Source organism: Antedon mediterranea, chromosome 6, assembly GCF_964355755.1.
Source record: "Antedon mediterranea chromosome 6, ecAntMedi1.1, whole genome shotgun sequence".
Classification (NCBI taxonomy): Eukaryota; Metazoa; Echinodermata; class Crinoidea; order Comatulida; family Antedonidae; genus Antedon; species Antedon mediterranea.
This window is the reverse complement of record NC_092675.1, coordinates 16,190,275-16,213,514: the sequence shown is the minus strand read 5'-3', so window position 1 is coordinate 16,213,514 and position 23,240 is coordinate 16,190,275. Positions and strand designations below refer to the sequence as shown.

General features: G+C 40.1%; 2 protein-coding genes across 2 annotated transcripts; one reads left to right on the top strand and one right to left on the bottom strand.

Moving 5' to 3' along the window:
- The first annotated feature begins 41 nt into the window (after positions 1 to 41).
- On the top strand, positions 42 to 1,816 carry LOC140050920 (transmembrane protein 53-A-like). Its single transcript, XM_072095921.1, has one exon. The coding sequence runs from the start codon at positions 199 to 201 to the stop codon at positions 1,102 to 1,104; it is 906 nt and encodes a 301-aa protein (XP_071952022.1). The 5' UTR covers positions 42 to 198; the 3' UTR covers positions 1,105 to 1,816.
- A 182-nt stretch (positions 1,817 to 1,998) lies between these two features.
- On the bottom strand, positions 1,999 to 8,140 carry LOC140050918 (actin-binding protein IPP-like). The gene is made up of 5 exons (XM_072095919.1): positions 8,068 to 8,140; positions 5,443 to 5,754; positions 3,971 to 4,981; positions 3,340 to 3,560; positions 1,999 to 3,015 (listed from the first exon to the last, which is right to left on the bottom strand). The coding sequence occupies exons 2-5, from the start codon at positions 5,741 to 5,743 to the stop codon at positions 2,788 to 2,790; spliced, it is 1,761 nt and encodes a 586-aa protein (XP_071952020.1). The 5' UTR covers positions 5,744 to 5,754; positions 8,068 to 8,140; the 3' UTR covers positions 1,999 to 2,787.
- Between the last annotated feature and the right edge of the window lie 15,100 nt (positions 8,141 to 23,240).

The window sequence follows — 23,240 nt, the reverse complement described above, 5'->3', positions numbered from 1 at the left end:
TCTCCTCATCATCACGGTTCATTGATCATCAAAAAGGTGGTGTTGTTTGACCCTCCTGCTTGTCACGTCCGCCCGGCTTCTTTTCTTCGGCAAATTGACCTTGACAGGCTTAGCTTTTTTGTTGTGTAGTTTATTGAAAACTCTATAAACATAGGGCGTACCTCCCTTGCCTGCTCTGTAGGTTAACTGGTTATCATCATGGAGGAAAATAATTCGGAAGATTTTGAGTATCATATTGTTTTTCCTCCGACTGTACCATCATGTGGTCCAGAAGATGGTTTTGGTGGTGATGGCCAAGAAGAAGAGAGCCCCACCAGCAACAGAGAGACAGTTGTCATTCTTCTGGGTTGGGTTGGCTGCTTAGATAAACATCTCGCAAAGTATAGTGCGATTTATCAGCAGAAAGGTTATGGTACGATTCGTTATACAGCACCCATCAAACAAGTATTTTTCCAGGGAGAAAAATTGCGTGAAACTGCTAAAAAAATTCTTGAACTATTATTTGAATTTGGTTTGGAGGAATGCAACATATTTTTTCACGTATTCAGTAATGGAGGAGGATTTCTCTATCGACATATTACTGAAATTCTGCATGATCATAAAAGTGGAGAGCTCACTTTGCTCCAAGTAAAAGGTTGCATTTACGATAGTTGCCCAAGTCCTATAACTTTGAAAGTTCTATTTATGTCGCGATTCTACTCCAACCCAGAAAATACAAAAGGAGGAATTTTTAACTTTAAAAGAATTTTCAATGCTTTTGTTATTATAATGGGAATAATCGCATCTTTCTTCTACCCACCAGCATGGGCAGTATTTCGCTATGGATTCTCGTTTATTTCTGCTTTGAAAAAAGATCGTGGTCGATACCCTCAACTTTACCTCTACTCCAAAGCCGATATCATTTGTAATTATATTACAATCGGTGATGTTATTGCTGAAAGACGAAAACTTGGGATAATGGTAGAAGAGCAGTGCTGGACAGATTCTGGACATTGCACTCACATGAAACTTCATCCTCAACAGTATATCGAGTTGTGCCACAATTTTGTTGAGAAATGTCTACCAGTACCAGAAAATGCTGAAATACAGTATACTGTATTGTAAACAAATGCATTGCTTTTAAATATGACTATCTCTCTATATTTACAAACTGAAACTGTCAAATAAACTTGCATACTAAATAAAACTTTGTTTCACTCCCATTTAACATTTCATTGTTAAATCAAGGCAAAACAGATGTAATCTTTAATTGGTTGGAGTCTTAATTTTTTTTTTTAAAGAAATGTCTAAACAGTGAAGTTTTTTTGTAAAACATTTAACATTGTTATAAACAAGTACTGTAATAAGGCCAATTTACACAGATGAGCGGTAAAAATATAGAATCTATATTTATGACCATTTACACACAACGCTAAGCAGATGGGTGGTTTCCCCTCCGAACAGGCTACACAGTTTTCCGCTTATCTTTATCGCTTGTCTGTAAATTGGCGTTGATGCATCTTATTAGAAAAATAAATTCATATTTTGCAGTAAAAATATTAATTTAACAAAATACTGTAAGTAATGAACTAACAATATATAATATAATATGCATTAGTTGCATGACAACTAATAATTTGGTCCAAATTGGCTGATACTGTACATTTTTTAGTGTTTTTGATAGTGTGCTGTTATTGATATTCTCTCAAATTCTCTTCAAGTTTTAAATAACTGTTTTTTGGTTAATCATATTGATTGTGGTTTTCTGTGTTGGGAAAGTGTACTTGTTTTTTACCTTAAGATTAAAAAAATAAAACGCAGCAATATAATTCAACTGTCGTTTGACTTATTTTTGTTCATGAAAGGTGTTAATAAAAATGTTTTGCCATCCGAAAAATTCACCTGTCTAATCTTCAATTCACCAGTATTGGAATTTTGCCAAGAAATACCTTCTGTAAGTGCAGAGAACAATAACTGAATGGTATTCATCAAATGAATAAATACAATTTAATGATCATATATAAAATATCTTTATTGCACATAAACATATCGATAGTTTTCATTAAATATACTATTTTAAGTGGTGGCTACTACACCTTTTTTTTAAACATCTGCATGTGAATAGGTATTGCCATACAGTAAAGCTGTCTACACTATCAAACTTTATGTGACAAAAAAGTGTGATGTACCTAAATATGGTAGTGATATGCTTAAATATGGTAGTATTCATCATGTCCATAAAGTTTGATAGTTTATACAGAGCTTTAAGATTAAAATGTTGGGATTCTGTATGATCACAACATAAATAACATAAAACCAGCTTTTCCCAACAATGAATGCACAATTGTAATGTTTTATCATAACTATTATTGTGCATAAATAATAAGTAGCTTTTTAAATTAATATATAATGCTAAAATACTTTTTACTGTTTGATAATTTAATTGTCAAATTCCAAGCACCACACCTAAAAATTAATTTATTACAGTATCCCTATTAATGAAATGGTCTGTTGTCTGTTACTCATATTCTACAGCCAAAATTACCCCAGAAAAAATAGGTGAAGTAAATTCTGCAATAAGTGACATACTGTACCTATTACCTCAAATACGACTGGTCTATGTACATAAGGTTAGCAAGGGATTTTGTATTTAATTGTTTTGATACGAACTAATATATGTGGAGCTTGGCATGTCACATTGGAGAAATTCTAGTATAATTGGTTTTGGGTTGCTAGTACTTATGCACCTATAATAAAAGATGGTCCAGCATTTATGATCAGAAAAAAAGTTTATCTGTAAGAAAATAATTATAAGACTGCAATAGCAGCTTCACATCGAGCTACAGACATCTTATCAAGGTTTGTCCAACACTGAGTTCGAGGGTCATAACATTCTACCGTATCCAGAAATGTTACTGCTGATCCAAATCCTCTATTTACTGTGCGACCACCAACAACATACAGAAGGCCATTGACAGTTGCTGTTCTGGCGCCAGTACGTGCAGTAGACATACATGGTAGTGTTGTCCATTTTTCCTATGTAAAGAACAATTGGAAGTTATAACTGTCAAATTGTATTTCATTACATCAGGAAAAGACATGCACCATTTCAGCCAGATAGTTGTCAATGTTTTCAGAACACAAAAATCAACACAAGCCAATACATTTTTTGCTGCATTCAGTTTACTCTCAGTCCCACTGTGCTAAAGTTGCACAATCAGATGATACTGTTCTACTAGAATACATAAGATCAATAAATTTGTTAGCTAAGCTGTGGGACGCACTTAGCCCTATAATATACCTTAAAGGGTAGCTCCAGGTTTAAATTTAAAAAAAAAAAAATAACAAAACATAAATTACATTTATTATTGAATATTGTTCAACTGTATTGAGTGCACCTTTCCTTGCATTGGATCCTCCAACCACAAATATATTGTCATCAATCACCACAGCGCTACAGCCTATCCGACGGCTTCTCATATCTGCTAATGATGCCGTTTCCTTGGTGATAGGATTATAACTCTCTGCCGTTCTAAGTTCTGCTCCTACAGCAGTCATTCCACCAAACAGATAGATGAGGCCTGAAGTGAAAAAGTAATATGATTATTATTATAAAGTCTAATATTTGTATTATTTCAGTGCTTTTCCAAAAGTGTCTTCATATAGAAGAACTGACTTGGGACCCAACAAAGTTTCCACATATGTACATGTATATTAATAATAATATATTAATATAAATAATGTGCCTTAATAGGAGGTTTTTTTTATTTTATTCATTACCGTATTCTTTATAGCAACTTATTCAACAGATTTAGGCGCAATTGTTGATTTCTTTATTTTAAGAACAGCTATGGATTTCCATTATCAGTTGTTTTTCTTCATCCTCCAATCCCCCACTTTGCCAGCTGCTCAACATGAATTTTGTAATTAAGTAAATAAACTAATTTGTCAAGCTATAGTATAAATGTTTTTTTCTGATAAATAACACTACCTTCACTTTCAATTAGTCCAAAGGAGGTACGGGGAGACAGCATTTTGCCAGATTCTCTCCACTTTTGTCTTTTCGGACAGTAGTACTCAATAGTTTGGCCAATTTCAGTTCCAATGCACCCTCCAAAAACATATATTGCACCTTCAAAGACACACGAGCAATGTCCGCTTCGTGGCACTGTCATTGGCGATTTCATAACCCACTTCTCTTCAAGTGGGTCAAACGCTTCGACGCTGTCATACAACAGCAAATCATCCTCGCCACCGATTGCGTATATTACACCGTCGAGTGTTTCTACAGTGTGAGAACTTCTTGGATGATTTAGTTTCGGTTTAGAATTCCAAACACGATTAAATGAATCTAGTCGATCAACACTTTCTAATGTTTGGTTGTTACTCCAACAGCCACCTGGTTCACGGTTATAACCACCAATCACGTACAGGTATTTACGTGCACTTAATCTTGGTTTCATTTTATAAGTAGGCGGTCGGTTTGATGATTTCCTAAACCTTCGTTTAGGATTATATTCGGCTAATAAAGCACCTAGTGCAACTTTGATATTAAGATTGGTACAATGTGTTTCAATGTAATCAAATAATTCTTCACATGAAATAATAGGGAATCGCACACGATCTAAGATTTGAACTAAACATTTCTTTCTCTGTGTTGCATCATGTAAAATCCATTTTAAACCTGCTTTAAAGACTTGTAGTTCATTTTCAATTCGTAATTTCTCACTGCTTAGAAGTGCCAAGAGTTCAGTACACTCAAGTTCAATGAATTCGTCATGTTGGATGACTTGTAAGAAGTGCATATGTGTGTAAACATCGCAAGCTGCACACAGCTCAATGCATGAACGTGCGGATGCAAATTTGTAGATACCAAGACAGTTTGCAGGATGTAGATGAGATCGAAGAAAGTTACAGCATGCTTGGATTATCTCTGGAATTTGTAACATATCTGCAGCTGATAATAAATCCTGAACATTCTCAGATGTAATATCAATTTCTCCTGCAAAAACAAAAAACCTGTTTACTTAAAATTGATTTATATTGTCTGCTCACTTTCATATCAAATTTCTATATGCTTTCATGAATTAGACTGTAGTGGCTTTATACAGTCTTCAAAACAGCACTAAATTACATTGGCCCACTTAAAGACAAATTGGCCCATGAGTATGTCTAACGACGATAAAGTGTATTGATACACAGTATACAGTAGAAACTTTTCTGTGAAATGACCGGCAATTTGTTTTGTATTTTGTAACACACAGCCAACCCCTATTCAGAAGACACCACTATTCAGGGCCAACCCTAATCCAGGGAATACCACTCTTTAGAGGACATTATTTTAGGTCCCAAAGGTGTACCCTTGGGGTTCTATTAAAACATAATACCATCATCATGTTGTTTCTATTTGATTAATTTACTACAAATATACTTTTTACTATGCAAAATACCAAACTAAATTACCGGTATAAATAAATTCTAGTAATTTGTCAAACACAGCAGCTTCAACGCCATGAAGCTCTACTTGTTTTGAAAGTGACTCTAACAATCCACCACAAAACATCACTTTAAAATATTGGCTACATGCCGACAAGACGACGCAATGAGCTGTGAAAATCTGGCTACCAACTATGATAGTAGCATCACAGAAAGTTTTTTCGGAATGCAACATGCATAGTTGTTGTAAAAGACTCTGTGCATGACCTGCAGCTCTGTAACTTAGACATTGGTTTGGTTTCACTGGTGATTTGTCCGTGCTATTCATCTGAATCAAATCTAAAAAAAGAGAAATCAATAAAAAATATTCAATATTTTCTGTATTTTTCAAATTTTGTATTTATATAAAGAAACGTATGACTGATACAGAAAACCCTTCTTTCAAATATGTGACTACAGGCAGTATTCTACTAGCTTGAATTTGTATGTTGCATCTTATTTCCTCTTTAGATAGCTATTCATACAGTGGGATCCAGTCATGTTGTCCCATCGCAGAGTCGCCTCATCGCAAAGTCGCCCCAACACAAAGTTGCCCCATCGAAAACTCTCCCCTTGCGTTAAATAGTTTTAAATTCAAATATCGTTTTTTATTTATTTTTTTTGCTAATGGAAAATATCTTACCAAACTAGTAGTAGTAGTAATAGTATGCTTAGCTAGGCTACCTATGATCGGTTTTATTTTGGTTTGGTATAACCTTTATGGAGCTGTTTTAATCATATCGGTTGCATTTGATATCTTATTTTGGTTGCTCTACTAAATGTTGTATACATTATGAATATTATTTATGTTTATCCTTATATATTTAGTATTTGTCGGCGCAACGGTAAAATAAAACAACTACTAAATGTATAAAGTAAGTATGCCATTTATTCCAAGTGAATCAAGTGAGGATTCTCAATAAACAGATAAAATATACAATATACAATGTTTGATAAGACAGAGCAATAAAACGGTGTAGCTACATGACTAGTTGAGAAAAGAGTGTGTTAATAATGTGGTCAGTGCATGGTAATATTGGGCTTGGCCCATCTCATCTGACCAATTAGGATTAAGAGAATTAATGTGGTTTTCTGTTAGAGTCATTAACATTCTTAAAATCCATTAGCTAGAAAAGTGAAGGTAACAGGAAGGTAACCTGTCAATGTGAGGTTAAATAAAGAGATATAGAGGATGTATAAATAATAAAATTAAAAGTAATTGTTGAATTGTTTAATAAAAGCTATGTGGTAGGTCTGCTACATATACATAATTAGTGTTTTCATTTTAATTTTACACGTTCCAATGAAGTAATGTGCTTTTTGAAAATCATTTAAAAAAATGAGTCTTGTTTTGCAAGTTTCTAAAAGATTACCAGTGATTAAAAATTAGTTACCACAAGAGCCTTCCTATTACGTATTTTTGTAAACCACAATTGCAAATCTTTCTATGATGCCTAAAAGTGAATACCAGCTCATTTAGTAGTTTATTAGGATAATATAATAATAAATGTATAAATGATACTATGATCTTAGGCCTACCATATAGATTAGTTAAAACAAACAGCGTTATGTAAAACAATGAGTTATACTATTTAATATTATTATGGTTATGACTATTAACGATTTTCAAAATGAAGAAGTTAGTAAAAAATACTCAAATAAAAAATGATATTTTATTTTAGTAAATAAGAAGACGCCACAATTTGACCATTATAAACGATTGTACATATCGTTTTGTCTAGTGCATGTTTTTTTTAAAGTTAGCAGAAACACGTACAGTAGCCAGTTGTTGTGAGGAAACAGCTGCCAGAAGGCGCAGGTCCGATTAAATTAATTGACATACTTAATTATGTCTTAGTTTTTAAAACATATTTGGAATGATATACAGTATGATGCAATTTTTTAATGGATAATGCTGCTGGGATGGCTTTTCTGGGTTATTAATCAATGTTCATTGTAATACTATACTACCATAACACAATAGAATAGTTAGTAAACTGAATGTTTATTAATAAATTGTTTTACAAGTGAGTGACTCCGGGAGGGGTTTTTCCTGGCGGAGTAATTACGGGGGTTTCTCCCTGGTGGGAGCTAGCGCGTTTAGTAAGTGCGACCGCAAGCTTCAAGTAATTTTACGCACTTGTAAACTATTTAAACGTTTAATTTAGGGCTGACTTTGCGATGGGGGAAACTTTGTGTTGAGACGACTTTGTTTTGGGGAGACTGTGTCGGGGGTGAATTTGTTTTGGCCCGACTTGGCTAGCATCCCATCCCATACATTACAGGGATTACGTAGGTCTGGCCATGTCATCAAAGAGGAAGGACTACACACATGATGTTGGTCTCTACTAGGCCTACTGTACTATTCTAAATAGGCTTACTACTACTCTAGTACAGGTTCACCGGGCGCTACTGCAGTTTCACCGTACTACTACTACTACTACTATACTACTAGGCCTAGGCCTACTAGGCTACTAGGCTAGGTAGGAGCCTAGCTTGCCTAGCCTAACTACTCTAGTATTTATATGCTTCCTAGGCTAGGACTAGGCCTAGTTATTATACAAATTAAAATTAAACAATCATAATGTATTACTATATTATCTAATAATGTACCAAGTTGCAAATTATGCCTTTTGATGATGATTACAGTAGTAGCTGCAAGTTTTTTTTTAGGTTTAATTTTCGTGTGTTCACCGCTATGAGGCGCCATACGCAGCAAAAGCAAAGAATATATATCACAAGAATGAGTAATCCGCGATTTTCCCTGTAACAGTAATATTGTCCATGTGGTAGGCGCCGCCATAAGTGTGGATGTATCTGGGATGTATACAACTTTTTGTGACGGTTTCACTAATCAAAGGCTGGACCACCGGTAGTATTTTCATGATAAAAAATGTTATCAACTACATGCCAACATCATGTTAAATACTTTTTGGATATTTAATTGTTCGTTTTATGCAATTTATTTAGTAAAAACTGCCGTATAAACAGTTTGCTTTATCAACCGGGCGCTACGATAGCGTGACCGGGCGTGTTCACGTAGGATAGTTTAATAATATTCCTATATTTAACCTGTTTCTGGTAAAACAAATAAATGTTAATGACATTTAACATTTTTTCCTATTAATAACATGTATTTTATACTAATTTATATCATAAAAACAATACTTAATTTACCGGGCGTAGAGTAGTACACGGCAATGGTAAAGAATAGGCCGTGCTGAGTAACGATTTGTTGATTTTTGGTGTTGCTGTGTTAGGCCTTTTTTGTGAACTAACTTAGCATGTTAGTAAATAATTGTCTGTAAAAGTGAATGTACACTAGTTTGTTAATAAATATGTATTATAAAATAGTTTACAATTGCAAAAACTATTATCATAATTCTATTTAATGTGACATGTATAATATCTATTAAATCAAGTCTTATTTAGTATGTATACATCCGCCCTTATGAGGGCGGGCATCACTCACTGGAGCTCTCTGTTACAAATTTCTCATGCAAAAATCGCGGAATACTCATTCTTGTGATATATATTCTTTGGCAAAAGTGTCACGCAAAAATACTAATTGTTAAAGATGTATTGTCCCCCTGAAAAAATAATTCTTACAAATTTTTTTTTTAAATATTCCAGATTAATGTAACACAATAGTTATCCACTTTGACCAAAAATTGGATCGAAAAAAAAATGTATTTACCTGAAAAGATATGATTTAAAGCAAAACATGGTCAAATTGGCTGCCAGCCAATGAATTTTTGGTTGAATTTAACCATTTATTTTGTCATTTTATAAGTGAAAAAGTTTTTTTTTTCGTTTTTTTTCATTGGAAGTGATTAACTTTATTAAAACTACAATATAACATATTCAAAGTCTGATTTAATTAATTTTCATTTTTCATGTTTTTGGGGACAATACAAATGAACATTTTAAAATACTATGTCTGATTTCTTAAACGTACTGTGTAATTTTTAAAATACAAATGAATATTTTAAAATACTATGTCTGATTTCTTAAAACGTACTGTGTAATTTTTTAAATACAGGTCTGATTTTCGCCTCAAACGTACGGTCTAAATGCAATGTTTAAAATGGAAGCAATTCGTCACGCTCAGTTAGACATCTCTAACTGAGCGTGACGGGTCATTCCATTTTTTGGTGGGGAGGCAATAGGTAAATTAAACATACGTCACAAACGCACATGTGGTAGTGGTGTATGGTACGTGGATTATTACCAAATGCGCGAGTGTAGTGGATGAGATGCGGAATTGCTTCCGTGTTAATCCACCAGTACAGTAGGCCTACATAAACTTAAAATGTCCAGCATCCAAGACATCATATTCAAATCATACCGGCAGGAGATCGCAGTTTTCATTGATGCAGTTTCATCGATGCAGTTTTCATCGATGCAGTTTTCATCGACGCAATTTTCATCGACGCAATCCACGTACTATACACCACTACCACATGTGCGTTTGCGACGTATGTTTAATTTACCTATTGCCTCCCCCAAAAAAAATGGAATGATCCGTCACGCTCAGTTAGAGGTGTCTAACTGAGCGTGACATCGCATTTTAAACATTGCATTTAATTAGACCGTACGTTTGAGGCGAAAATCAGACCTGTATTTTAAAAATTACACATAAACAGTACGTTTTAAGAAATCATACATAGTATTTTAAAATGTTCATTTGTATTTTAAAAATTACACAGTACGTTTTAAGAAATCAGACATAGTATTTTAAAATGTTCATTTGGTCAATTACACAGTACTTTTAAAATTTCCACTTGTATTTTTGCGTGACACTTTTGCTGCGTATGGCGCCTCATACACCACTCCGTACCACCAACCACCAAGCCACAGACAGGATCGAGTGTTATATGGAACGCCGTTACTGCCTTCTTCGGCTCTTTTACCATTCGGCCCTTTACCATTTGGCACTTTCACCATTTTATACGGCTCTTTCACCATTACGTTCGGCACTTTTACCATTACGTTTGGCACTTTTACCATTTCATATGGCTCTTTTACCATTTCATACTGCTCTTTTACCATTTCACACGGCTCTTTCATCATTTCATACGGTTCTTTAATCAGTTGGTGCTTTTCTATTTGACCCTTTTACCATTACGTTCGGTGCTTTCATCATTCAGTGCTTTTACCTTTCGGCCCTTTTTACGTCTCAACAAATATGACCCTTGACATTGGGTCAAATGAGAAAATGTGACTGCTGCCTGGAGCCTAGTCTAACTTTCTCAAACTTGCCCAAGTACACACGCGGCACATTGAGTCCGATGCAGGTCGTTCCAATAGGTCTAAACTACGCTAACAGTTTAGGCCTATAGAGACAGAGACAGTGTATAAGATATAGAATATATTCACACGAACCGAAAAAGTTTTGATTGGTTGAACAATTTTTCACCTATTGGTGGCGGGTGGGGTGGAAATTTGATTTGATTTGATTTATTTCGGCATCAGTACATAAAATATCACAGACATACAATTAAAATTGGCAAATATAAAAATACCAAAATAAAACAAGGATGCCAAGGATAACTCATAAAAGTCCTCTACGGACTTGTTTCCAATGAGGTCCTTTGAAAGAACAGCAAAAAAGACAAACAATGCAACATATAAAAATTACAAAAAACAGCAAAAAAGGACAATCGAAAAAAGAAGAAGCGCTTATTAAATAGTTTCTAGAGCTAGTGAACGTTCCTGTAGATACTTTTTAACTTTACTTTTAAAACAACAAACAGTTTGTGATTCCTTAATGTTAATTGGTAAATTATTCCATTCTTTAATAGCATTGTAAAAAAAGGTCACATGTGCCATTGGCTTGATAGTTGGGATTCTAAAATTAAAATTGCATCCCCTAGTATTGTAATTATGACTGTCTGAAATTCTAATAAAGCGATTGCATAAATAAGGTCGACAACAATGATTATATATTTTAAAAACATGACAGACTCTAAGAAATTCGACACGGTCTTGGACTTTTAACATACCAACGTCGTTTAGCTGAGATTGACCAACATGAGATCGGGGACCTAACTTTTTTATAAAACGAACCATTTTGTTTTGAGTCGTTTGTAATTTTGATTTTAAATTTTTATTAACCGTAGAAGACCATAAGCAAACCGAATAATCGAACATCGGTTGGATTAAAGCAAAACTAAGAATTTTGCGACAATGTGAATTAAGAAATGATGATTGTCGGTACAGAAATTTCAGTCTGCCGTTTGCTTTGTTTATAACAGAGCGGGCAATGACGTCACCTGATACATTTTGGTCAATCTCAATACCTAGATATTTGATAGATTTTGATCCATTTATAGTCGTTCCAAAGCAATCAATATAGAATTCGTTCACTTTGCTTAATCTACGTTTAGAACCAAACAGGATGCATTCGGTCTTACCCATATGAAGCGAAAGTTGATTGTCGATCAGCCAATTATTGCATGATACGAGATTGTTTTGGAGTTTAGATTGGATTGAGATTGGATCTTTATGGGAGTAAAAAATTGCACAATCGTCAGCGTACAAAACAACTTTACAATCACTTTCGATACTAGATGGTAGGTCATTTACGTAAATAAGAAACAAGAGAGGACCCAAAAGGCTACCCTGGGGGACTCCACATCCAATCTCAATAGAGTCCGATTTGGTACCTTTAATATCGACAATCTGATTTCGCCCAGACAGGTACGCTTGAAACCAACCGATAGACCGGCATCCTAGATACTTAAGTTTTTTACACAAAATATCATGATTGACCGAGTCAAAGGCCTTTTGGACATCGAGTAAAACCATACCCGTAAATAAACCATTTGACATTTGAACTCTAAGGTGATCTCTAAGATGAATAAGACATGTGTCGGTAGAAAATGATCTACGAAAACCGGATTGATGATCGTAGATAAGTTGATTCCTTTCAAGGTAATCGGAAACTTGTATATATACCACCTTCTCCAGAATTTTCGAAACTGAGGAGAGAATGCTTATAGGTCTGTAATTATTAGCCTCAGCAGGGCCGTAGCCAGGATCTGTCAAGGGGGGGTTCGGACACTAAATATTTGGGTCAACCCCCCCCCCCCCCTCCCCCAGCCTGATGCGAAGCGAATTTTGTTAAATGACACCCTAGATGGCCGGAAAAGACACTCTCGTGCAGCATGCTATATAACCAATGAGCAAAAAGATCGTACTTTTTTCCTCCTCCTCAAACACGTCGATAATTTAAATGACGATAACTATTTGTTGCCGTATGTTAGATGCGCGTGCTCTGTGCGGAACCACCGATTGTTTGATCATTTACTTCGTATTTTGTTTGCGTTCAAGTTCAATGCGAACGTATATCTAGGAGCAGCCCCGAAAAAAGCACACTGGGTGAAGGCAAATGCTATTTGCTAGCTCTATCTATAATATTTATTTACAGCAATTTGTTGAGGAATATAAATATGTAAATAGGTGATATTGATACATTTTAGAACGTATCGGCGTGGTCTAGAAAAAAATAATCGGATGCCATAATGTGAACTACAGTACTTGATACCATAGATATTATAGTGTAAAATATTAATATTCACTATAATCCTCTATGATACATTATACTTCATAGTCGCACATAAATACTGATGTACGTCGGAAGGCTATAATATACTTTATGCATGCTGCCTGACTGCCAGTGATCTAAACAATTATAGGTACGCAGTTGTCTGGCGGTGTCCTTTGTACGAATCGTTCGTGCGTCAGCTCGCTATGAGACGCGTCAATATCATGTTTTTTATTTTTTTTAATTTATTCGGTATATAAAAATATATTACAAAACGACAGTCAAGGACTGAAATGAAATGTATTACAAATGACTAAAAATTAGTTAAAATTGCTATAAAAATAGAAACATCTTAATAAAATTAGATATCGTACCATAGAGTTAAAAACATACATGAATAAAAAACCTTAAAAACATTCACTTATTACATATCAAAAAAAAAGCTAGTGGTGCCTATTAATTATATCCACCATGGTGGGAACTGGAGACGACCTAAGTCTGCTGGTTTTACAATGAGGTACTTCTAGAAAGCGGTTGACTCTGAGAGACCGGATTTTAAAAAGCCTTCCCCGAAAGGCAACACAAGTTTGTTTCTTCTCTCAACAAGAGTAGGTAAACCAGTAACAGACAATGCATGATCATAGCACAAATAGTTGTTACCTAGCATGATACGCAATGCTCTCTTTTGTACCTTTTCAATAGACTTGGACATGTCCTTAGTGATAGCGCCATGCCAAACAGGGGCAGCATATTCTAAAATAGGTCTTATATACGCCATATAAACAGTCAACAGATCATGTTACATGCAGGGACCAAACATTTATTTTTCAGGTTAAAATCGGCAATTCATTTGAAGCTTTTAGAAATTTACAGACACGTATCACTAGTTGACGCTCATCATACAGAGAAGAAGGTTCACGAACAAGTTTACGAATTTTTCAATTTACAAACAACTTTTTGTACTGTGGGGCACGTATTTGGAGGATTTTTGGAGATGAGGGTGAGGTATTGGGCATGTCGGGGATGGGGGTTCGCAGTTGGTTAAGGGGGGTTCGCTATAAAGGGGGGGTTCGCCCGAACCATAAAACCCCCCCCTGGCTACGGGCCTGCTCAGTTCTGGAATTCTTTTTATGAAGGGGCGTGACTTTTGCGAGTTTAAAATCCGAGGGAATACGTTCGTATTTAATGGAGAGGTTAATTATATGTGTTATTGGTATTTTAAAATTAGGAGCTCCGTCTCTAAGAAATTTTGCAGGAATCTGATCAAGGCCTACACTTTTAGATGGGTTGAGATTTCTCAATTCCTCTTCGATAAGGCTCTCGTCAATTTCTTCGAGAGAAAAACCAGAAACATGTTTGATTTTGCTATTATAGTAATTTTTAAAGGCATTCGAACCCACACTAAAACAACCTCTTACCGTAGGAACTTGATGTGTCGCGCGTGTACTTGGGCAAGTTTGAGCAAGTTTGACTAGGCTCCTTCAGTCACATTTTCTCAGTTGACCCGATGTCAAGGGTCATATTTGTTGAGACGTGAAAAGGGCCGAAAGGTAAAAGCACTGAATGATGAAAGCACTGAACGTAAATGGTAAAAGGGTTAAATAGAAAAGCACCAAACGATGAAAGAGCCGTATGAAATGATGAAAGAGCCGTATGAAATGGAAAAAGAGCCATATGAATTGGTAAAAGTGCCGAACGTAATGGTAAAAGTGGTGAAAGAGCCGTATAAAATGTTGAAAGAGCCAGCCGAATGGTAAAAGAGCCAAAGAAGGCAGTAATGGCGTTCCATAGTGTGACGTGTTGTGTTTGTTTTGTACTTCTCTTTCTTCTTCGTGTGACTGCAGGCTGATTTGACTACTTGAAGCAAGTAAGCTTGTGTTATTTTGATCCTTTAAACTGCAATTTCATATTATTACGAAATGAATATAACTGTTGATTTAAATGGTATGTGTACTTTATTCTCATTTTAGTTGATTAAAGTTAAAATTTATACAGATATATATTAAAGTAACTGCAAAAATTAGAGCGAGTGCTAGCTAGGCTATAGCGGCTAGCCTCTCTCTCAATAAAGAAGGATTTTTGAGGTCTAGATGGGACGCCTAGCCAGTGAGAGCTGGTGTCCAGTGCATGTAGGGTAGCCTGGGCGGGCCTAGGCCTAGCCTATCACTTTTTAATATTACATTTGTTATAGATATTTTCTTATTTGTAAATAAGCTAGTCTAGGCCTAGCCTAATTAAAAATGTATTTATTTCTGAATTTAAAAAAAATAAAATAAAAAAAATTAAGTGAGTGTGTTGTTGTAATTTTGTTGAGTGCAATAATAATTTCGGCTGCCTCTCAGGTGCAGGCAGATTGCTAGGTGATGTCTTGACGAGAACCCCTGCAAGAGAAGGCAGCGAAACATCTCCTGGAAACCAATCAATCAGATATTGAGTAGTCAAGCCAATTTCCCAGAGCACCCGGGTAGTACTGGAGCGCACCAAGGCCTTCAGTACAGTCGGGAGAGTTGGCCAGAAGGCATGTCTTTCTTTGGTGTACTCCAATCCTCGCATCGTACCCATCTCAGGGCTCGCAGAATCGCTTGCCCAACGTCCCGCGGCAACCAAATAAATACGTCGGGCAACTAAAATTTAACATGTCATGTCCCGACGGGCAACCTCTTAAAATCACCGAAAATGTCCACGATGTTTTACAGGGGTTGTGAAAAACTGTAACAATGAAAATAATAGTCGCGCACGAACGAATTCTCTTGACGTCGAGACCAGTGTAGTGTTTGTTAAGTAAATGTATGGATCGGAATTCGGTGGTATGGAACGTTATCTCCAGGAGCCAAAACACGTGTTTCTATGCAGTCGGGCGTATCAAGTCGTTGCGTATAGAGTTTCCAGGTCTGTCATATAGCACGCGGTCTCTTGCGGCATCCATTGATCGCGAAATAGGAAGCGTTGAACTCTCGGCTCTTATTTGAAGTTATTATACCAGGGAGTTTCTAATTAACAACTCCCTAGTTATACTATAAACCAAATAAAATAGGGGCTAGTATGTTTTTGGTTTTTGTTTTTCTCAATTATCGACATCATTTTACGGTGGTAATAAAATCTGAATCTACTACTTAGTATTAATTATGTGGCCTACAGCCTGATAGTAGATTAGGCCTATGTTTAATTACATTCATGTTATGTATTTTGTGTGTAATAAATAATTTGCTGAATTACTGTAATTATTGTTCAAATGTACAAACTACAATACAGTATATTATTAAATTATAATAGATACGTAATTTTAATTGTCTATATCGTGCCTAGCTTACCTGGATAAACCAACATAAGCCTCTCTCTCCGACGAGAGGTAAACATTACGAAAAGAAGAACATTAATAACATTAATTTTTCCCCACCCCCGTCGGATAATGGATCAGTCCGCCACCAGTACGCCCTCAAGTGAGACACACCCACTTATCATCGTCATCATTTCTTTTCGTAACGTCGTTGTGTACGTACGTCTTTTTGAACACATTCCTGGAATTCCTGAGGAATTTGCGATAAAGACCTTTATACTGTAGACTGGAAGAGAAGAATAGAGCAAGAAAACGAAGCTAAGTGTAGTAGATCGTTATCTTGTGGTGGATACGTTTAGAATCGTTACCCTTGGCTGGTTGCCAGGAGTTAAAATTTAGCGTTGTAAGCCGTTATCCAGTGTGTTTCACCTGGATAGAAATACTGGAAGATCTTTGTTGTTCGTTAGGCTAGTGGGGAAAAGTAGGTCTGTTAGATCACCATGCCTAAGCAGGACTGTATTAAATGTAGGGGTCCCCGCTCTACCGTGAAGTGGGACCGCCACTTGGAGTGTATAAATTGCCGCACGTGTACCGAGTTGTCGCCGTGCGATGTTTGTGTCCGCTGGACACCGTCCAAGTTCAAATCGCTCCCTAAGCCTAAAGAGCGCACGGAAGCGGCACCACCTTCGGAGGTGGGTACCGTTGATACGGCAGGCCCTCCTGTCGTCGCGCCGGAAGTTAGCCTTCCAGATATGCCTGCACCGGCTGCGGCCTCTGCGGTTCCGGGGGTGAATGAGTTTTCTCCGGGGTTACTGCAAGCCATTGTTGCAGCTGTGAGAGCTCTGCCGAGGGATGAGCCTGAGGTACCCTCTCAGATTAGACCTCCTCCCCATATTCCATACATTGATGTTGGCCCACAGCAGACCTCGTTTTTCGATGGTTCGTCCGTCCGGCAAAGGGATTACGATAGTGACAGGACGATGGCCTCGCTCTCTGACGATGATAGAGATAGCTTACGAGAGCAGGCCGGGCCAGGGGAGGAAGGTCTGCAGGCGCTAGTTATGCGGACGGTCCCCGCGGTGCTGTCCTTTCTCGGCGTCGATTTCACGTATCGCGAGCCTAAGCATACTCCTTCGTCTAAGCGGTTTTCCACTTTTGGCGTACGCACGCCCTTTAAGAAGGTATCTTCGTGCCCGGTTACGCCTCTCGATCCAGAACTTGTGGAACGTGTGGAGCTGATCGCTAAAGAGTCCAAGATTCGTAGGCCTATGCCTTATAGCCTGTCATCGGCTTTTCCGGTGCCGCAGAAACAATTCGAACTGTACATCGCGGCGCCGAGCGTCCCGGAGGCAGCGAAGGAACGGGTCCGTAAGGACCAGAACCTGGACCCGTCCAGGACTAATTTTTTGAAGCCTTCGGAATCCCGGACAGAGGACGTCCTTACGTCCGTCGACAGGGCCGCACGCGAGACGCTTAGAGCCGCCTCTATGGCCGGGTACTTGCTATCCTTTCTGGCTGATCCAGAACATCCGCCCCAGGGCGATTCGGACGTGATAGCTCTACTACAGCAGATCATGGGCCTGGTTGTTGATCAACAGGCAACGATCTCATTATCTGCGGCCGCGGCCCGTCGCGTTAACGTCTTGGGTGCAACTGACATCGCACCGACCGATTTCCGTAGGTTTACTACGTCTGACTCCTTCGGGGCGCAGGACTTGTTCTTTGGCTCCTTCTCACAGAAGGAGGATAAATGGGCTCGTGAGAGGGAAGCTCGTCGGGAGACAAGAGCGCGCTTCCCGCAAAAACGCCGAGCTAGCAATTCACGCTCAAGGACAGCCGCACGACCGCCGCCTGTCCCTGCTGCTCCTCAGCAGATGCAGCCTCCCCCGCCGCCACCGGCTCAGCCTATGCAAAGTCAGGCTTCTACATCAAGACAGGCTTCACACCCCCCTCGCGGAATGCGAAATAGGGGTGGCAAAGGCGCCACCAACAGGAGTGGTCGCCGGTATTATAATGTGAAGCGCCGGTGACGGCCCGGGGACGCCCGTCCCTCCAAGCGAGGGCGGGCAGGTGGGGGGTCGCTTGAAACGGTTTTCACGGGTTTGGGAGACCCTGACCACAGACAGATGGGTTCTCTCCACCGTGACACACGGGTATCGTATCGAATTCTCGAGCCCTCCGGTGAGCGGAGGTGCCCGGCACACGAGGATTCCGTCAGAGCCGGAAAAGAGTCAAGCGCTCATGACGGGCCTCGAAGCACTGCTCCAGAAAGGAGCTGTGGTGCATGTTCAAAAGGAACAACTTACGATCCCGGGACACGAGTCCACCGTTTTCCTCGCCCAGAAAAAATCGGGCGATTGGCGACCCATCCTAAACCTCAAAAGTCTGAACAAGCAATACATCCGGCCCCGCAGGTTCAGGATGGAGACTGTCTCATCTATCCTGTTGGGGCTAAGACGAGGGGACTGGGCAGCCACAATAGACTTGAAAGACGCGTACTTTCATGTGCCTATTGCGCAAGAACACCAGAGTTGGCTGCGCTTCCGCATTCACGATCAGGTATACCAATTCGTAGCTCTGCCGTTCGGCCTCTCAACGGCCCCACGAGTGTTTACTCGTCTAGTGAGAACCCTGGCGGCGTTCTTTCATCAACACGGCATCAGAGTGTTCATGTACTTAGACGATTGGTTGATCGTGGCCCAGTCCAGGGACCAGCTGCTGAGCAGCTTATCTTTTGTCCGCCTCGTGACGGAACAAGCAGGGTTCATAATAAACGAGGAGAAGTCATGTCTTCTCCCTTCTCAGAACCCTCTGTATCTCGGAGCCCAAATAAATTTGGTTACGGGCCGTGCGTGCCCATCCATCGAGCGTGTGGCCAAGGCAAGAACTGCAGTGCTACATCTTATCAATGCTCAGGCTCCGACGGCGTACGACTGGCTACGCACCTTGGGGTCACTGGCCAGCTTCGTCGCCCTCGTTCCGTTCTGCCGGTTAAGGATGCGGCCTCTACATCTGCACCTTCTGGCAGCGTACCGCCCAAGATCAGACTCTCTACACAAGGTGGTTCCAACGAATGCGTTCATCATCTCGCATCTCGAATGGTGGCTCGTGGAAGACAGGTTACTTGTGGGCACACCTATACAAAGGTCAATTCCGGATGTCCGTGTGGAAACGGACGCATCCGAAGTAGGCTGGGGCGGTCACATACCGTCTCCGGACATTCGCGTCTCCGGCCTCTGGTCGCCCGAGGAGACGCGCGCCCACATCAACCTGCTCGAACTTTGGGCAGTCGAGCGCTCATTGGAGGCTCTTCTTCCCCATCTGGCAAATCGCCATGTTCTCGTCAATTCCGACAACACAACCGTCGTGGCATACATAAACAGGCAAGGGGGTACACGGTCCCCCACGCTATGTTGCCACACGTGGACGTTGCTAATGTGGTGTATAAGACACAACATCCAACTGTCAGCGGCCCACATTGCGGGTCGTCTGAACATAGTGGCGGACGCACTGTCCCGTCCACTTCTACGTCCTACGGAATGGCGCCTTCTTCCAATAATCGCCACCCAGATCTTCAACCACTTTGGGCGGCCCCATGTAGATCTGTTTGCGACGTCAGGCAACACGCAGCTCCCGACGTTCTGCAGTCGATATCGGGATGCACATGCGTGGGCGGTGGATGCCCTGTCCATACCATGGGACAACCTTTGGGCATATGCCTTTCCACCGATTTCAATACTGCCACTGGTCCTGACGCACATTCAGCGCCATCAATGCCGAGTCCTACTAATAGCGCCGTATTGGCCCAGGCAGCCGTGGTTTCCACTGCTTCTGGGCCTTCTGTACGATCAGCCGTTACGTCTTCCGATTCGGAACGACTTGCTGACGCAGGGCCGAGCTCGGTTTGCGCTACCGAACCTCATATCCCTCGACCTGACTGTATGGCCATTGTCAGGGATCGTTTCAGAGACTCAGGCATTCCAGATGGTCCGGCCGCCCTCGCGGCGAAATCCCGACGGGAATCCACTCTTGCTGTCTACAATAGCCGATTAAAACACTTTTTCGAATGGTGCAAGCGCCAGAAGACCGACCCTATGAAAGTGACTTTGGGCCAGGTCTGCGCTTTCCTACATTACCTGTTTGAGTCAGGTCTGCAGGTTCGCACCGTATCCGGCTATCGGTCTGCCTTGGCTGCAGTAATTCCGAATTTTAAAGACGGCTCGACCATCTCTTCATCCCCTGCAATTTCCAGTTTGCTTCGCGGGATGTTTCGAGAACGGCCTCCTACTAAGGCCCTGATTCCACGTTGGGACGTCAATGTCGTCCTAGCCGCTCTTATGCGTCCACCCTTCGAGCCCCTGAGTAGGGCATCACTTTACAACCTGACTCTCAAAACTGCCTTTTTGATTGCACTAGCCTCGTGCAAGCGCAGAGGTGAACTGCATGCTCTTTCTCTGGAGCCAGGGCACATCAGGTTTGAACGGGGTGGCGCGCGGTTGGTTTTTAGGAAAGATTTCCTTGCAAAATCTCAGACATTGAACTTCTCGCCGCCGACTGTGTTTATTCCCACCATTGCTGCATATTCAGGGGTTGAGGAAGACAGACTTTGGTGCCCGGTGCGGGCACTAAAGTTTTACATCAAACGCACAGAGTCCATTCGGGTCTCAGCGTCACATCTGTTCATATCGACAGTTGCACCCTTCCGACCGGCTGCTCGGTCGACGCTGGCAAACTGGGTCGTGGCAGCCATCCGGGCTGGTTACGACTCCACAAATACGCCTCCTCCGGCACATATGCACCAAGTGCGTGGCATAGCCGCTTCATGGGCGCTGTTTGCTGGGGTGCCCCTTCCAGACATCCTGCAAGCGGCATGGTGGCGATCACAGTCCACCTTCACATCCCACTACCTGTCGGATACCTCCGCAAACCAGTCTACGGTGGCGGCTTCAATCTTGAAGCCCAGACACTAGGTATGTATGACAATGTTTACCTTGCCTCCCGCCTCCGACTAGACTCTAGTCCGGTGCTACACTGGCTTATGTTGGTTTATCCAGGTAAGCTAGGCACGATATAGACTACACAAACCAACAGTGGTGTTGGTAGTCTATGAGTGCCGCTTACCTGGATAAACGCCCTCCCTACCGTCCCCTCAGGCAGGTGGTCTTGAGAAATGATGACGATGATAAGTGGGTGTGTCTCACTTGAGGGCGTACTGGTGGCGGACTGATCCATTATCCGACGGGGGTGGGGAAAAATTAATGTTATTAATGTTCTTCTTTTCGTAATGTTTACCTCTCGTCGGAGAGAGAGGCTTATGTTGGTTTATCCAGGTAAGCGGCACTCATAGACTACCAACACCACTGTTGGTTTGTGTAGTCTGTGCCAAATAGGCGGCGGCCGATGTTTTTAACACAGGCAAGTAGGCCTACCATTTTTTTTATAAATATTACAGAATATAAATTTAATAGGCCTAATAATTTATTTAATAAATACATTGAATACTTAAATAGTTACAGTATATTTTTTATTATCAACATTGAAAATAATACACTTCTTCGGGTATCGCCGAGAGTTGAACTTTCAAAAACTCCAACTTGGCGGAGCACGTGGTTTTCACCACAATTCGGCACAGTTCCCTTGTGTTGTTTTCAATCACCAACTTGTGCGAGCAGATGGTTGTTTTTATCCAACCTGTGCGAGCTTCAACTGAAACAACAAGCAAACCTCCACAAGCCCGCACTCTCCACACACCGTACCCATGTGCTCCTACTACGTTACGGCAGCTGCTGTGAGGTTTTTTGCTATACGCATGCGTATTGTTTCACGTCACGTAGACGGACGTCAGTTGATGTTTGTTTTTTTTTTCTTCTCTATGATTTCAACGCGTTACAAGCTCATCACCTTCATAAGTACTTTTTAGGCCTAGGAGGCCTACATTTCTATAGGCAATATTTTAGATATATCTATTAAATAATTGTAAGATAATTAGTGCCATGTCTAGGCCACTACATTTTAAATATCGCAAAATAGCTTGATTTCGGAATTTCATTGCACAATAGAAGCAAAACGTTTTTGCTCCCAAAGTAAACCCACGTGAATACGCCTTTTTCATTCACGAAACGGAACACATCTTCGATCGATGACAAACAATGCCGTGCAACGAAGCGTAACCAACAGAAATAACATAGCGTTTTCAAGGGATTTCAGGACACCATGTTAATTAAACAATCGCAACTCTTGTACGGAGGATCGTATGAGAAAATAAATTACTGTAAAATGTTCTTAAAAGATTGGCCTACATCACTGTGTAATTGAAAAAATTTGAAAAATTGTTTTCACTACTTTAAAATCCATCGAAAAAAACACCACAGTGTATTAAGCATAGGCGTTTTTCACCGACGTTTTTCCGCGGTGCAGTCGCGGTATAAAACATTAAAATTAAGTTAAAATAGTGGGCAAGTAAAAAAATGATGAGGGCAACCAAAATCTAAAACCTACTTGCCCGATGGGCAACCAAATATTTTAGGATTCTGCGAGCCCTGCATCTCGCCAAAGGCAATGACATGTATCTCCTCTATACAGCCTATATATGGCCTCAGATCTCCCCATGATTTCAATCTGTAGCATTTTTTCGCAGCAGGTACAGCTTGGTCTGCGTCTTGTGGGAAGGTGCTGCACCCATACATGCCTCCACATGTTATGTACCGCAAGCTAGTCACACACAGATTTTTCCTCTGTGGTTATTGGTCAGATGTTGCTGCGATTGATGGCTTGTGCTCTGGTTCCGGGCCAATGGCAGTCTCCACTCTGGCAACGTCTTCACTGACCTCCGCAGTTGGTATAGTGGTGGTACAGTACAGCGTTGAGCAGTCGCTCGTTGAAGCAGTCACTGTCCGTTTCTTCTTGCTCCTCCAAGGACCACCACTTCCCATCAACCTGCTGCTGCGTCAATCTGATATT